This window comes from Chenopodium quinoa, unplaced genomic scaffold, assembly GCF_001683475.1.
Source record: "Chenopodium quinoa cultivar QQ74 unplaced genomic scaffold, ASM168347v1, whole genome shotgun sequence".
Taxonomy (NCBI): Eukaryota; Viridiplantae; Streptophyta; class Magnoliopsida; order Caryophyllales; family Amaranthaceae; genus Chenopodium; species Chenopodium quinoa.
The window spans coordinates 952,496-969,973 of NW_018743812.1; the positions used below are offsets into that span (position 1 = coordinate 952,496).

The 17,478-nt window shown below is 34.7% G+C and overlaps 2 protein-coding genes across 2 annotated transcripts; both read left to right on the forward strand.

Annotated features, from left to right (window-relative positions):
• The first annotated feature begins 1,444 nt into the window (after nt 1-1,444).
• LOC110685384 (histone deacetylase complex subunit SAP18-like) lies at nt 1,445-7,193 on the forward strand. Its single transcript, XM_021861913.1, has 6 exons — nt 1,445-1,736; nt 2,143-2,175; nt 2,713-2,823; nt 4,644-4,739; nt 5,148-5,219; nt 5,332-7,193. The coding sequence occupies exons 1-6, from the start codon at nt 1,482-1,484 to the stop codon at nt 5,362-5,364; spliced, it is 600 nt and encodes a 199-aa protein (XP_021717605.1). The 5' UTR covers nt 1,445-1,481; the 3' UTR covers nt 5,365-7,193.
• A 2,764-nt stretch (nt 7,194-9,957) lies between these two features.
• LOC110685385 (polygalacturonate 4-alpha-galacturonosyltransferase-like) lies at nt 9,958-16,559 on the forward strand. Its single transcript, XM_021861914.1, has 10 exons — nt 9,958-10,395; nt 12,877-12,908; nt 13,007-13,066; nt 13,163-13,288; nt 13,421-13,484; nt 13,600-13,646; nt 13,744-14,078; nt 14,184-14,541; nt 14,784-15,371; nt 15,807-16,559. Exons 1-10 carry the CDS (start codon nt 10,221-10,223, stop codon nt 16,080-16,082), a joined length of 2,061 nt encoding a protein of 686 aa, XP_021717606.1. The 5' UTR covers nt 9,958-10,220; the 3' UTR covers nt 16,083-16,559.
• Nucleotides 16,560-17,478: the final 919 nt, after the last annotated feature.

Here is a 17,478-nt window from a genome sequence, read left to right on the forward strand (position 1 = left end):
GTAGAAAATTATAGTTTGAGAGGTTGATGCATATGAGTAGTTTTTAACAAGCATCATATTCTAAGCGATCATCAAGAATAAGACTTCAATTCGTAACAAATATAACATAAATTTAAGTAGAAGGAAGAAGCTACTTCATGTTATTATAGTATTTATACAGAGACCATATATGTGAGATAAAGTTTAAATTTAAGAGAAGACAACAATAATCGCATTAGGAATTCCCCTCGTGGGGAGGGTTTCCTAATGTTTTATTTTTCTTACCATTAAAAAAATAAAAATAAAAATAAAAAAAATGATACGAGTGTAACGGAATGAAATGTTCATATTTTGTATTACATATAATTGCCTAAGGTGACTTATTAATTGAGGGCTCCTCATAAAGAAAAAGGGAAAAAAAATTCAGGTAGATTATTAGTTGACTCATTGTCCCTAATAATCGCATTGTTTACGCATTTGAAGGCCGACAACTTCATTGTTCTAGTACCTCATGACATGCAAATGCTAATTATTGGCTAATTACATGTGTGACAAGGGATATAAAAGTAACAAAATTTCAAATATTTGCTGATTAATTTGTTGCCTGCCTATGATGGACGTTGACAGATTTTTTAATTTCAATGAACCTGTGACAGTAGAGTTCACATAGCTGATACTCATTTGTTCATTGTTTTTATATTTAACCTCAATTTAAATACAAGTAGTTTATCAAAGAATAAAGCCTCGTTTTGTTTGATGTATCTTATTTTGCTAAAAACATATCTTATTTTAGAGATACTTTGATTTTATAGTATCTAACTAGTGGATATGAAATAGGGAGTAATACTGGTAGTATAGTACGTACTCCATCCACTTCAACCTCGATGGAATTGATGATGGTTATATGTCATAGCCTCATCGGGGGTATACCATTCTGTACCCATATTGGCTATATACCATTAAGGCATTAACACACTTTCTCTGCTTTTTTAAAATTACAATAGTTGGACTTTTATACTATTGACTCATTTTTATTTGGCCATCTATTGTAAAATCTTATTAGATTCATTTCAATATACTTTCAATATATCAAATTTTTATTTAGCCGAAAATTAAAGAATATTACAGAATAATAACTTAAGTCATACAGTATGTTGGAAAGTGTAGAACTCAACATGTTAATCTCTACCTTTTAAAAAGTAAGAGTAAACTCTTATGAATAGTGTTGAGACGATTATGTCCTTAAAAATGTTTATTTACGTATTTACATCTTTTAAAAGTATGACCACACTTATATAAATAGTATTGAGATGATTATGCCCCTAAAATGTTTATTTACATATTTTCCTTCATTAATGTTAGTTATTTTTATAAACTCTTGAAAAGTGTGTGGACATTTATAACCCTTAAAAATATTTGTTTAACACTACTAACAACTAAAGTTATAGCATAATGCCAAACAGAAAGAACTTCCCGGTCATGGCTAACTATGATACACTAGTATGTTAAATAAACAAAGGAAATTGGGCCACTGTAAAATCAAAACGCTTTTCCTATTGGGCCAAGCCCAAACTCAAACACAACACTCCCAAAAAAAAAAGGACAGCAATAAGAGAAGACAGAGAAGCAAGAAAATGGCGGGAGCAGCAGGAATTCGCCGGAAAATGCCGCAACGTCCACCTCCACCGCCATCTGTACTTCCTCCTCGGCCGTCTAACACGCTTCCTCGCCGCCCATTCTACGTCGATCGGGAAAAGGTTCCAATTTTTTCCCCTTTTTTTTTTTGGTTAATTTAGGGTTCGTAAAATTTTAGGGTTCCTCTATGTTTGATTCAATGTGAAATTGAGGTTGATTAATAGTTAGTTATAACTCTTTCACTTTTTTTAAGAGTGTTTTTCCTTTAATTAGTACAGAGTATATTTTTTCGGTTGATTTGTTTACCGGAATGATGCTGGATTTTTTTGGGCATATTTGACATTACATTTCACGATTTTCAAAATAGTTGTTGATTGGGGTGGGATGATATTGATTTAAAGAGTGCATTTCCAAAACTGTTTACTTTACTGTGTTAATGGTATGCCCAATTGTTACTTATCATTGACAGGATTTTTGTTCTGTATATGAATATTCATGTTAGTAATTCATTTCTCGTCGTGGTTGCAGACTTGCCCTTTGCTGCTTCGGGTTTTCACTAAGGTACTTTGCCTATTTCCCACTCTTCTCTTTGTTGCTGCTCTATATTTCCAGGAAATTCCCTTTTTAGTGTTGTGTTTCGTGGATGTTCTTTTGTAGAAAGCGCGAGTTGGTGCCATTTGATCGTTATTTCTGCAACTTAGTGAAAGTTACCAGACTCTTGTTTTGAATTTTGTGGTTAGTGTGATTCCGTCTGCTGTTGTTGACATTATGTTGCTTGGTGTTTTTATGATATGTAAGTTTGTGGGGTTTAACTGTTGATGTCCTGAATTTTTATTTTTATTGGCCCGGAGTATCCATAATCCACCCATGTGGATCAATGAACACTATTTGTACAAGTACACAAAAACCCCATCCCTGTGGCTTGGAATTGAGATTATGGCCTGCCCCAGGGAGAACACCCTCCTATAAACTCTATCCTTGATGTTAGACTCAATGAGAATAAAGCTCTCAAACTCAGATAGAAGGCGGGATTGGGAGCAATACTAATGAGTTCTAACCTTATTTTTTAGCATAATATAGTGGTTTTAATATTTGCAGGTTGGGAGTCATCATAGCAGGGAAGATTTTGCAGTCAGAGGACAGGAGCCAAAAAATGAATTTCAAATTTATACTTGGAAGGATGCTACTCTACGGGAGTTAACTGATCTGGTTAGCTTAAGACTTTCTATTCTTACCTGTGTGTATGACACCATAACCCCCTCCTTTGGATTTATCTATTTCTGTGAATGATTGTGATGTTAGGTTGTGGCTTCATCTTCTTGTCCCAATACCAGTGATACTGAGAATATTGGGGCTATCTGCTTCACTAAACTTTTGACCTCATACTTCGTGGAGGTCTTGTTGGGAAAGTGACACAGAGAGGGTTGGGGGGGGGGGCATTGAGTTCTGTGTGGCTTTAACTTCTCAATGGTTGGTTGATTGGTTGATTGGTTGATCTATGTGACTTGTGTTTAAGTGAAAGTATAATCTCATGTTTCACAAATCTGGTATAATTGAAATTGGGAGAACGGAACATCATATTTTCTAGGTCTCTAGCTATGTTTAACTGTTTAAGAACCATTGATTTGGAAATTTTACCAGATTTCTTGGGTAGGAGAATATATGTTTCATTACTCAATTGGGTTTATGCATCACTTTCTTAGGCCGTGGGTGCAGTGGTTCTTTCTTGTTGTATCAAGCACAAAAAACATGTTTGTCTGAAGGCTATGAGGTGAATTCTGTTTATGCAATGCATGCCACTGACTTCTTGGGAGGATTTCTTGAACTTTCTGTAAGGAGTTGTTCTTGTTCTGAATGCTATATAGCTGTTTGTGCTTTGGGGCTGATAGATGGATCTAGAGGGATTGGCTAAATTCTGCTGATTCTAACCTTTACAAGCCCCTATAGTGCCACTTATAATGTGGGTTTGAACTATTTTGATGATCCTTGAGATCAATTAGGATCTTGTTGGTGCAAACTTTGTGGGTCATTAATCACTTATTTATCTATTGTCTGTATTCTTTTGGAAGGATCTAAGATTACAAACAAGACAAATCGTGCTTGTTTTCCTCCTCTAGAGTGCCTTATTTCAAAATCAAGTGAATTTTCGTGATTAAAATTAAAACAAGTTACACTTGCTGAGATTTTGTTCTAAGAATAATTTAATGAAACAAATCCACAGAGCCTTTTTTTTTTTTTTTTTTTTTTTTTTTTTTTTTTTTTTTTTTTTTTTTTTTTTGTAGCCGTTGTTTTAGCTGGTTTCTCCATTCTTCTGAGCTATCTAAAACTACACTGTATTGGCAATTATGATGTAACTCCAATGTTGCTTGAATGCATGACTCCTATATGTGGTTCCAAGCTCGATGGACATACTTGTTCTTTAGAAATAATTTCATTCTTAGTTCCTCACATTGTATGGAATCATCTTTGTCTCCAACCAGCGTTATATTTTGGTCTTCCTATGCAAGCTGTTTTAGCCTTTACCTATTATGTAGGAATTTTTTTTTGTATGGACTTTCAAACATTTTTCTTGCATAGTGTTTCTAATAAGGTAGGAGAAGAGACCCCTTTGAGTGTTAGTTCTTACTTCATGAAGATAAGTAATAAGAAGAAACTTCACATTTGCTTATTTTATGTAGCTTCAAATGGAATGAGCAGATCTCCTTTATCATAAATCTAGCTTTCTGTGAGCATTTGTTCTTGCATATGTAGCTGAGTTTTCAAGTTTTGCTTCTGCTGTGATCTAGTGATGCCGATACTACCTACTAGAGTGGTTTATGGATCTTTGTAGATGTATGTAAATTTTAAATCTCTATAGTGATGACAGGGATTAACAACATCAAGGAATTCTTGTTGCCTTTCTAACCACATTGATTTTATTTATTCCTGTAGACCTGTAGTTAAATCTTTATGATGCATTTGTTGCTTCTTTCTGTCTCAGTTTGATGGTAGAATTTGGACACCGGAATTCCTTTTCTTATTTCCTATAGGTAAAGGAGGTTACCCCAGCAGCTAGGAGGAGAGATGCAAGGTTGTCTTTTGCTTTTGTGTTCCCGGAGAAACAAGGTCATTTAGTGGTTAGGCTGGTAAGTTCCTCAACCAGCTTGCCACTACACTGCTTGACTTTGACATACTTCTCTGTTAAGCCCAGTATTGTATTTAGCTTTGTATCTAGCTAATGGGCCAATGTATGATGCCTATTCTCTTCTCTTAGGTTGTATAAATACCTTGTGCATACTCTAATACAAAATACAGAAAATCATTCTCTCTAATTTGACATGGTATAAGAGCCACTAACCTACCTTTCTACACAAAGGACTTTGACATTTCAGCTAGCATACTAAGAAACTTAGGACAGATTACTTTCATTCTGGTCATTTATTAATTACTGTTATGTTCTAGCATCAGACCATTATTTTTTCTTATGCTGCATGGTGTCTTCCTTTGGAGTACTTTTAATGTTAAAGTCGCCTTTTGTGTCCTGATTCATGAAGGTGGGGAAAACATTTTCATATGGTAGCGGGGAGATGGATGATGGAAAAGCATTGGCTCAACTTGGTTTTCAGGTATTCTAGAACTTAAATCCATCTGTAAATTACCTAAAGAATTTCAAAAGATGCTCTACTTCATTAGATATTTTAGTTAGCACTCAGTGTTCCCTAATCTTCATGGTTGCAGATTGGAGACTACTTGGATGTGGCAATTTTCTAGACTGATCTCCTACAGCATTATTAAATTCGCTAACCTAACTAATTTGTCAGGACCATGATTATCCGTCGTTATTCTACTGATAGATTTGGGGTGCTTAAATTCGGTCTTTTGGAAGCTTTACAGCTCCTGTGGTGATTAACTGTCCTGTTGGAAGAATATGTAGAGCACATTATCTAGCACATAATCTCCAAAGATACTTGTTTTGCCCCTGTGCATATATTAAGTGAAATGGGTAAATACTCGTTCCAGCTATGCTTAGGTTTATGAGGATGGTAACAGTGTTTAAACCTGTACTGTACATTGTGGCTCGTGTGATTTAGCATCAATTTGAGTTATGGTGCTCATTGAGTCGCAAGTTCACAACCTTATACTGGCCACTGATACTTGGCTTCTTACCGAATGGAACTTGATAACTAGATATCTATTCTATGGTCTGTATGGGACATGCAGCACTTAATGCTGTTTATTAGATTATTTGACAGGTCAGAGCAAGCTCATAAAATTAACAGGTCAGGACTTGGGTATTTGACGTTCTTATTGGTTTGAAATTTGAAGAGCAAAGATCCATCTCATTTGAAGCATCAACTTAAGTAAGCAACTCTACTTCGCTAATCAATATTCTACTATATTGTTATTTTAACGGGAAAATGATAAATAACTCGGCTTGAATAATTCTATGAAATTGTTTTTTTTTTAATAAGTAATTAAGTCTATCCACGCGACACTGTCCTCCTGAGAATGCAGCAGCATGAAAGTTCAATGCATAGTGAGGAACTGAGGATTGAATTAGCATCACTTATTACATATTTGTTGCTTCAAACACAAGATTTTTTTTTGTTCAGATTTTTCTAGCATTTTAGTGGAAGCAAGCATATTTACTTTTCTTTCAAAGGAAGGTGAAGTACAGGGGAATCAGAATTGGATATCAACTTTTTGAGTGTTGCCCCCTCCCCCCCTAAAAAAATACCAATTCTGGGTAGGAAAACAATAATCGTTGTGTGGTATCTTTATGTAGTATTAACATGTTGGTACATGTTTGTGGTAGTGTCTTTTGGTCATACGACCACTTCTTAAATATTAGATGGTTATGGTGGTCGGATTAAGATTCACATATCCAGGGATTCCTCTCTTGATCCTTGCTTTATCACATCAATATCTATGATATCTTATCTGGAGAGGATAATTGACAAGAAGGAAAAACAATAGCTAAGTTTATTCCCAAATTTGTTTATTCGCGATCTAGTATAATCTCTAAGTGTGTAGGATATATACTAATCTCATTGCATAATATGATACGAATTCAATAATAGTAAAGAATCCGATGCAAAGAAGTCATAAACTAGAAGGGATGCCACTATAAATACCATGTAGAGCTCAGCCTATTTCTTTGCACAATTCAATTGATCATTCATTCACAGAAATATTGCAAGTATGAATGGTTGGGGTGGTCATAACTATGCCCATGAATCGAGAGATCCTAAGTGGCAGCCGTATGATATACAAGAAGCACTCGAATCAAAGCTTTCCTAAACATGGTGACGATGGTGGTGGTCATGGATCAGGGAACCCTTATCATGGTCATCATACTATGTATGGTGATGACGGCGCTTATGGTTATGGCCATCATGATCACCATGCTATGTATGGTGGTTACGGTGGTGGTTATGGTTATTACGACCAAGGATACTACCATTAAAGGGCATGCTCTTAAAGCTTAAACTATCTGTCTATATATAGTGGTTGTAGACTTGTAGTATAAGGTATAACTAATTAACTTGTAATAGTATTAGTATTATTGCTATGAAATAAAGGGATGAGTACTTCGTATATGATTATGTATGTGCATTTTCAAGTACCAATTAAATGATATGCTAGCGATTTGTGGACTTGTGGGGTGTAACCGTGTATGAATTGCTGTTGTTTTTTTTTTTTCTTCGGAAGAAATAAAGTTTAGGATTTAATAATGAAATACAATTTAATGTCGTTTTCAAAAATTGCTAATATTAATGCCATAATCAATCAAATCCCTGTTTATTAGCCCTGATTTATGGTGTAACACGTGTCTATGAGTAAACACTGCCGACATAGGCTGATGTTGCTGATGTCGGATTGAATACGACGTCGCTCGATGGTCCCCCTCCCCTCTTCAACTTATCTACCCGTTTAGAAAGTAATCAAATCATATACGAGTAGTTAACTTAAAATTACTACTCGTATTAACTACAGAGTATTTAGATTAAGGTGTTGTTTGGCTGTCCAAAAAAAAAATGGAGGGATTACAAATTTATGTGACTTGGGAAATAAGGAGTTTATTAGGTTGACTATAAAAAGTGAAAATGTGAGAAGTGCATATTTATGAAAATTTTCAATTCTTACAAAACATAGGAATTAAATTTGTAAATGTCTTCGTAACAACTAAATGATTTTAGCCATTTCCTAGAAAATTTATGATGTGAGAATTTAATTTTAATGAAATATAAATGCTTATGGGAATTTAATTCCCATGTCAACCAAATGACAACTAATTTATGTCGCTTGATGGGTTTTATTAGTGATGTGCTCCGTATCAAACAAGTTTATACTGTATATGCCAATTAAGCTTTGTACTCTATAGTTATTAGAAAGATTATAGTGCAATGACCAATAAACAATAGCAAAGGTAAACATATTTTATATTTATGTAATTTTTATAAAAAATAAAAAAAATGTAATGCTTACATCTATGATGATTCAATGATGCAACAACCACCTTAAATATATGCTTACATGTTTAATCATGCAAGGTTTGGTAGTGAAAATGTAGAGTACTACTCATAAGAATAATTAAATAAAAGAGAACCAAATTTGAAACAATCGAGAACTTTCAAGTCAGCTAGCGGACGTTTTCCCAAAGTAAGCTTAAGTAGCAAAATATATACGTAAATGGTTGCGTGGCAAAAGTATTTACCAAACTAAGCTTTCAGGGTAAAACGCTGTCTCGAACAGCGTTTTATGCCCTAGTTTTTTTTTATAAAAAATTCAACTTAAAAACGCTGTCTCAGACAACGTTTTACATGTTGACTTTTGTTTTTTAAATTTCGTAATTTTTGATATTAAAAAAAATATATATATATATATTACACTAAAACGCTGCCTGAGGCAGCGGTTTTAGTGTATAATTTTTTTTTAATTTCTAGTTTAAAAAAAAAAAAGAAAAAAAAATATTAAAGCTGTTGTGTTCTTGAGCTACCCCATTTTCCTAGCTTAATTAACCTTTTTTCTTCTTTGTTCTACACGTAATGTTCATGCATTATAGATTAGTGTCTCCTTCTAGGATTTTTTATATTTGGTTTTTACCAATTATTTGACCCTCTTCCTATTTTCACTCCTTTAATCAAAGTTTCTACTGTTCTTTTCTCCTTCACTTTCACTATACTCCTACCTTTAACCTTTTTTGTCCTCTGTTGTGGCTTTACTTGAGCAACACACCTTCGTTTTGGATGGTATGTAGAATTTGCTCATGAATTGATTTTGTTAAACACAAAACAATGACAGCAATCAAAGCATATGTATTTTCAGTATATTGCAATCATGTGAATATGGACTTAAATACAAAGAGGAGAAGAAGATAGGAAGCAACAATCATATCCCAACCCCAACCGCAATACTCGAATACGATATGATAATTATCACATATTGATAATTATCCACCCAAATAATACAATCATTATCACATATTGATAATTATCCACCCCAAAGAATACAATCATTATCATAATAACGCAATGGTGTATAATATTTTTTTCTTTTTTTGTTTTTAAACTAGAAATTAAAAAAAAAAAAAAAATTATACACTAAAACCGCTGCCTCAGGCAGCGTTTTAGTGTAATTTTTTTTTTTTTTAATATCAAAAATTACGAAATTTAAAAAACAAAAGTCAACATGTAAAACGCTGTCTGAGACAGCGTTTTTAAGTTGAATTTTTTATAAAAAAAAATCAGGGCATAAAACGCTGTACGAGACAGCGTTTTACCCTGGAAGCTTAGTTTGGTAAATACTTTTGCTACGCAACCATTTACGTATATATTTTGCTACTTAAGCTTACTTTGGGAAAACGTCCTCAGCTAGCTCCAATTGTGCATCGTCTTTCAAACACACTCAACATCGATAAAAGAAAGAATAACTATAAATCTATGATTTATTTAAGAAAAGCAAAACTTGTAAAACAATTTTACCAATTAATGGTGTGCATGCATTACTTCATTTATTATTAATGCTTTTTTATTCCTTAGCTTGTAACAAAACCCTAATCAAAATGTTTTTTCTAATTATCATCAACAGAAAAGAAATCTTTAACTATTTCGTTTTTCATATTTAATCAACCAAACACAAAAAAAACTTTCTCTAATACAATACAATAGTCTAGCGGAGTACTCTTACTGTGTAGCCCATTACACATCCAACTAATTATACAATTGCCGATAATTTCCTTCCCCTTTCCCTTTCTAAAATACTCATATTACGTGATTTAAAAAAAAAATACTCATATTACGTAGCTCATTTCACATCCTACCGATTGTATAATAGAAATTACCAATAACCCCTACCGGCCATTCCCTTACCCTTTCCCTCTCCTTTTCCAAATATTCACCCTCATTAGTTGATTGACGCTTTAATTAAAATTTTAACACTTTCTCTTTCTCACTCCTTTCTCATAAGCCGCTTCATCTTCCACCCCTCTCTCTCTGCAAATTTAGCTTGTAAATACACTCAATTAATTTCCAATTACAATTCCCGATTTCATAGAAATCTGGGTGATTTCTCCTTCCTTTTCTCTCTCTCTCCAATCTCTAGATTGCTGAGAGGTCGAGATTTTAATGGCGACGAAAAGGGGATTATTGAGTACCAACACCCCCAGAAGTAGAACCAATGCATCATCATCATCATCATCATCATCATGCTTTTCTACTTCCTCCATTGTTCCTTTCTTCCTTCTTCTCCTTATTTTCCCTCTCTTTTTCTTTGTCGGTCGCGGCCTCCATTTTTCCCCTGGTTAGTTTCACTCCTTTTTCTGGGTTAGATCTGTTTCTTAATTCGACCATGAATCAGATACTTTGGTTGATTAGGATTTTTATTTGATTGCTAATATTGCGTGATTTAGCAGTACTGCATTCCCTGATTTTTTTGATTGAAATTACTTAAGTTTGGAGGATTTTTAACCCTAGATTGTGAATTTGTTTTGTATAATGTGTTAATTTTTAGATTATTTGAATGTTTATGGAATTTCGTGCACGTATTGTAGTTTCTTGGCGATTTGGAATTGAATGATTACTGACTGATGCAGCCATTAAATTTATCGAACTGCGCTAAAGTTTAGGTGTTCTTGTCGAGTTGGGAGTTTTGTTAGGATTGAGGAACTTATTAGACTTTGAAATTGCTGAATTTAATTTGTTAAGGTCCCGTGCAATTGTTAATTATTTGTCATTGTAAGGTTTAGGAAGAAAATTCAGCTTTGCTTTGATGGGTGACAAGATCATGCTTCAACTATTGCTGAAATTAAGGATTAAGGTTGTAGGTGTTTCATTCTGTTACCATGTTGTCGTTTTTGTGAGTCTGCATTATGTTGTTTTGATTAATGTGACCTTGGACCTTAGTTGTATCCTAGGTAGCTTAGGAGCATAATCAGTGTAAGAGTAATTATGCATGTAGACTTTCATGGGGAAGTGGGTCTGTGGGTGGGTTGAGCATTGTTAGACTTATTGTTGTTGGTGAAGTGTTCGCTTGAATTTCTTGCCTCTTGGAGCTCTTGTTTATGTTGGTTGAATTGAGACTTGAGAGTAGCATTTGGTTTTTGAAAGATTTCTGTTATGTGAGAATGTGAGATGATCACCTACTTTACCCATCTTTCCTGTAATCCACGAATTGGGACATGCAAATTGGTACATGGAGCATAGTAAATTGGCAAAATTGTTTATTAGTTTGATGGAATTGCCCAGCAGACGCGTTCCCATACCCGTGCCATTTACCAAAACTCACCACATTTCCATGTAGCACTCATATGAAACTTCATGAATTGTGGTGTTAATTTGATTTTGTGACGTATTCTTCTCGGCATCATGTCATTGGAGCTACAATATTTGATTAATCATGTGGGGGGTGAAAAATGTTCTTAGATGTTAATGGTGATGGACTCATTCATGTTAGTCATGTGGGCTCTCTAGAGTTTAGTTTGCCAGCTCCCTTTTTTTCGATGGTGAACCAGAAGATTGGTGATGACTGGGGTGAAATTTATAGTTTTAGAGGTTTCATCATTTAGTAAACAAGATATGCCTGTTTTAGCCTGCTATGCTTACGCCTTTAGTCATGATTGGTCAACAGTTGTTCGTTGGTTGGATTTTTGGAGCTAAATACTTCTGTATTTTCTGGGTTTTGGTTGGAAATTAAAATATATACAAACTGTAAGGGCTGTTTAATGATGGATCAATATGAGATCTGTTCTTGTCTTCTTGGATGAGGAGTTGCACTAGATAAATTGATTCTTTGAGTACCTAAATGTACTTGATAGGGATGCGATCGTAATACAACTAAGAGGAGACAGGTTTTTGTGCATTTTTGTTTGATAATGTTTGTAGATTATAGATAGGAAGGTTCATCTTGAGTTGCTTTTTAGGCTCAAATCTTTATGTACACGGCTTTTGGAAGCTGTATAAACCAAGCAGTACAAAGTAAACATGTGAAAGTTAAATACTTATTTTCTTGTATGCCTTTGTCTGTTTTTAAGGAATGCTAGGACTTTTTGCTGTGTTATATGGATTTTTTGTTTAAATTCGTATTAATGTTTGTTCCTTTGGCTTATTTTCCACGGTGCTTCGTCCTGTCTATGACAATTATTTTTTATTTAATCTATGTTCTTTTCAGCAAATGTGCGCTCTGTAGTTCTTTAACGTTTGATTATCGGGTATTGATTTCATTTGAAAGTATTGGGATTATGTAGTATTGTTGGTCAAAACTAAATTACAATGCCGATGGTGAAAGAGGTTGGACTGTTCACTGAATGGACATATTGATATAGAGGATTGTTTTAATATAGAATGTATGTATATGTATTAAAGTAGGAAATTTATGGACAAAGGAGATAATTTACGAATTGTTGACACTTTATTTTATTTATTTTTTATTTTTTATCATCATCTGGCTGGCATGTACTTCCGTTTTTTTAGCTGACATATTTTGACTTTTGACACTATTCATACAATCCACTTTCGATTTTTTTTTGACTTGTGCTTTGGAAGAATTTAGTCCTATAGGATCTTGTTAGATTCTTTTCAATGTATATATTGTAAAATTTTCATCCTTCAAATGGTTGAAGTTATGCATTGACAAGTGTAAAAAAAAAAGAAACTAGTGAACAAAAAAATTGGAGGAAGTAGATCATTTACTTATTTTTTTTTTTATTGTTGTATGACCTTCGGTTCATGCTTTACATTCACTTGTTTTTTATTTTTTTATTTACTGTTTCTCTCTTTTCTACAGGGTCCAGAAATTCATTAGATGCTGTTAAACAGGTTGCTCATAATTCTGTTTCTTCATCCACTCTTCTATATGTTGAGTTTTGTACTCCTTTTGATTGCCAACGATTAATTTGTTAGATTAATTTACACAGGATGCAGATTGGAGAGAAAGGCTCATATTGCAACATTTGAAGCCATTCTTCTCAAAAGAGGTAAGACAATCTTGGTATTTCCTCTTATTTTTGGGGTTGCTAACTTTTGCCTGATTTGTTTATCATTTCGTATTGGTTATTTTATGTATGTTGCAGGACATCGATGTCATCTCCGCAAATGTGAAGGATTTGGGGCCACTGAGTCTTGATTTTTTTAAAAGAAACGGTTCTGCATCATGGAAGGTTGTTGGCCAGGAGAATTCTGGTGATACTTCTTTAGAGGTTGGTATATTAGTTCTTTAAACAATTCTTATTGTTGCTGCTGTTTCAGCAACTGTAAACTATCCTTTGATGGCTTCCATTACCTGATCTTTCATATGTTACATGTTTTAATCATTTGGTAATTATTTGAAGGCAAAGCGCATAGGGACACATACGAAACAAGATAAATTGAAGGGCAAACCAGATTCTTCATCAGGTACTTTCCACGTCTGTTTTGTCCTGTATTACATCATTAGTTTGTTATTGGCTTAGGGTTTTTGATACCATAAAGTTAGCATGTACATGATGACTTGCTCTTTTACGTTAATCAGATAATCACCCTGATGTAGTGGACTCACCAGCTGTACTGATGCGAAGGGTAATCTTCTAAGTTTAAGGTGTATGCTGAAGAAGTTGTATAGCAATTAAGTTTTGTGTTCCCCGGTTAAACTTGTGAATGTTTTGCCTGAATGCAGCGGTTAAGAGAGAAAAGACGTGAGAAACGTGCTGCTGATCTGGTGAAGCAGGATGATGAAACTATTTTGAAACTCGAAAATGCTGCAATTCAGCGCTCTAAATCAGTTGACTCTGCAGTTTTGGGGAAATATAATATCTGGAGGAGAGACAATGACAATGAAAATGCCGATTCTACTGTGCGTTTAATGCGAGATCAAATTATTATGGCCAGAGTGTATATTGGCATTGCTAAGTTGAAGAATAAGATGGAATTGTCTCGTGAACTTCAGAATAGGCTTAAAGAGAGCCAGCGTGCCCTAGGAGAGGCAACTAATGATGCTGATCTTTCTCGCAGGTAAAATAATGTTAAGAGATTTTTATATCTCGATTTACTATAGTTCCCCCCTCTTTCATTTTGTGGGTTTTTTTTTTTTGTTTTGATGAATGTTTTTAATTCCAGTGCTCCTGAGAAGATTAAAGCTATGGGTCAAGTTCTTTCAAAAGCTAAAGAACAACTGTATGATTGCAAGCTGGTGACAGGAAAGCTGAGAGCCATGCTACAATCTGCCGAGGAACAAGTGAGAAGCTTGAAAAAACAGAGCACTTTTCTGAGCCAGTTGGCAGCCAAGACTGTTCCTAATGGAATTCATTGTCTAGCTATGCGCTTAACTATTGATTACTATCTTCTTCCTTTAGAGAAGAGAAAGTTCCCTCATAGTGAAAATTTGGAAAATCCTAAGCTTTATCACTATGCACTTTTTTCTGACAATGTCCTTGCTGCCTCTGTGGTCGTGAACTCCACTATCATGAATGCTAAGGTAAACTTGCTGCCTTCTTTACCTAGATATCCTCAGATTTGTTTTTCTTTTGGTTGTGGGAGGTGCTACACTATTCTCGCTTACCATGGCTAAAGTGTGGGGTTTACAACTTACAAGCCACTTGTTGCAATGCTCCCTGCTTTTGCAGTCTTATTGAATGAATATTGGCTGCAATGATTTTTGAATGATACAATTATTGATGTTTAACCCCGTTTGATGGTATCTTTTGGAATGGATTACAGGAGCCAGAGAAACATGTTTTTCATCTTGTTACTGATAAGCTCAATTTTGGTGCAATGAATATGTGGTTCCTTTTGAACCATCCTGGAAAAGCCACTATCCACGTTGAAAATGTTGATGAATTTAAGTGGCTGAACTCGTCATATTGTCCAGTATTGCGTCAGCTTGAGTCTGCTTCCATGAAGGAATATTATTTCAAGGCAGATCATCCAACTACAATTTCATCTGGGGCATCCAATTTGAAGTATAGAAACCCAAAGTATCTATCTATGCTTAACCATCTAAGGTTCTATCTTCCCCAGATCTATCCAAAACTAGATAAGATTCTGTTTCTAGATGATGACATTGTTGTTCAAAAGGATTTGAGTCCGTTGTGGTCAGTGGACCTTCATGGGAAAGTTAATGGTGCTGTGGAAACTTGCGGAGAGAGCTTTCACCGATTTGATAAATATTTGAACTTTTCTAATCCACATATATCCAGAAACTTTGACCCTAGTGCATGTGGATGGGCATATGGCATGAATCTTTTTGATCTCAAGGAGTGGAAAAAGAAGGATATCACCGGCATATATCACAAGTGGCAGAATATGGTAAAGTCTTTTTCTTTTCTTCTACGTCTTTAGCTGTTAGGTTGTTCAGTGAAGCATGGTTACATGTGTATCTGGATAACTATGTCGATACACATAAAGATAAGAGATTGTTTCATGAAATATGATTTAGTTGATCTCAAAGTATGACTCTTTTAAAGTCATATATGCCTAAGGCCCTAACTAGCATTTGTGGTATTATAGTTGATTTTCTTTACTTTTAATTGTCACATGCTGTCTACTTCCAGTTCTTCACTTTCATGTTAGTGCTAAGTATATTTTGAAACGTAACATCATGTAGAGCATTTATATGACTGGATAACCCTTGTATATTGAATTATTTCTTTTTTTATTTTTTTGGTGTTGTTGCCGCAATCTGTGTGGCTCCAAATCTGAAATTAACTGGAATCTAATCTTAGCACATGATGACTTGTACAGAATGAAGGTAGAACACTCTGGAAGTTGGGTACGTTGCCTCCTGGACTTATTACATTTTATGGGCTGACTCATCCACTTGAGAAGTCTTGGCATGTGCTTGGTTTGGGGTACAATCCTAGTATTGACAGGTCTGAGATTGAAAAAGCAGCAGTTGTGCATTACAATGGTAATATGAAGCCATGGTTGGAGATTGCGATGACAAAGTATCGATCATACTGGACAAAGTACATCAAGTATGATCATCCCTATCTCCGAAGATGCAACTTGAGTGAATGAAATCACATTGAGATGGAATAGCGATAGTAAGTCAATGTGCTTGTCCCGTGCTCTCCTTCACCTTGAATGGAGTTTTGTTTTTTTTTTTTGTTTTTTTTTTTTTTTTTTTTTTTTGTGGAATCTAATTTGAAGGGCTTGGTGAGGCTGAGGTTACTGGCACAAGAAGGGGCATGCTTCAGTTTTAATGAGCTGCATATCCTTCTCCGTTTCCCACATTGTTTATTCTTTTATCTAATTCAGTCTAATCTGTACCCCATTGTTCTTTATTCTCTGTGGAAAAAATTTGAGAGGTCTATTGTATCATTAACCTGGTAAGCAAACTTTCATGTAACGATTTTAGTTGGTCTAAGATTTAGGACCAGAACAGGATTATGCTGTATTCTTTGAACATTGCACAACAGATCTGTAGATCTTATAATCTGTAACACCTGTATTTTTTTTCGTTTACTTCGTAATTTATTGAGAAGTTGCCTTCAATTGTCTGCTTTGCAATCTCCTTTACCGGGCAATATATTTAGCACGGGCTTGTATGATTTGTGGCTGTTTAACAACTCAACACAGGGGCAGAGTACTGGATTAGTTTTAGTAAGTACTATAACATGTGATGAACCTGACACTATGGGTCAATGGTTTTCAACTTGTATGACTTAATCCATCAACATCCTTAACCTGTTTTGGCCGTTCGTTTACATTGGATTTGTGGTAGCCTTGAGTTGATTAAGAAAGAAGACATATACGCAATCAGTTAATTTATCAGTATAAAAAGCAAAGTGGATGAAACCAACTACCCAAATGTTCTTTCGGGGTCTTGTGGGTTCCATGGGATGCTCCCCATCCTATTTATTTTCCGAGACCGAAAAAGTAAGAAATTTTCCAAAAATGAAGGCATAAAAGTTAGTTTAGAACGACCATAGCAGACATAGCAAGAGGTATATAAATCCTAATTATGTGTTTGATTCAAGTATATGCCCATTTCAAATTTTTGTTATAAAAATGGTAGTCAAAAGGTACAATACTTCATTCACCAATTAAATATCTTAGGGCCCTATTGAGAAGTCGGGAATCCTTCATTGAGTTATTGAACCGAAACTCACCCAATATTTACTATTGTTGATGCATGCATGGGTTGTTTATACTATATTTGTACACACAGATTAACTTATGCAATGATAGAGAGATCACATACTTAGAGAGTTAAAGTGCCTTTTTTTTTTTAATTAAAGAGTTAAAAGATCGAGTAATGAGAATCGATCTTAATATTTCCTGATATCGGGAAAGAAACTCTTATCACTTGAGCTATTCCCCACTCTTAAGTGCACATCGTATGATCTCCTTCATCAATAGGCGATGATTTATATGGATACGAATCAATCCACTCGGCAATTAAAGATGAGAT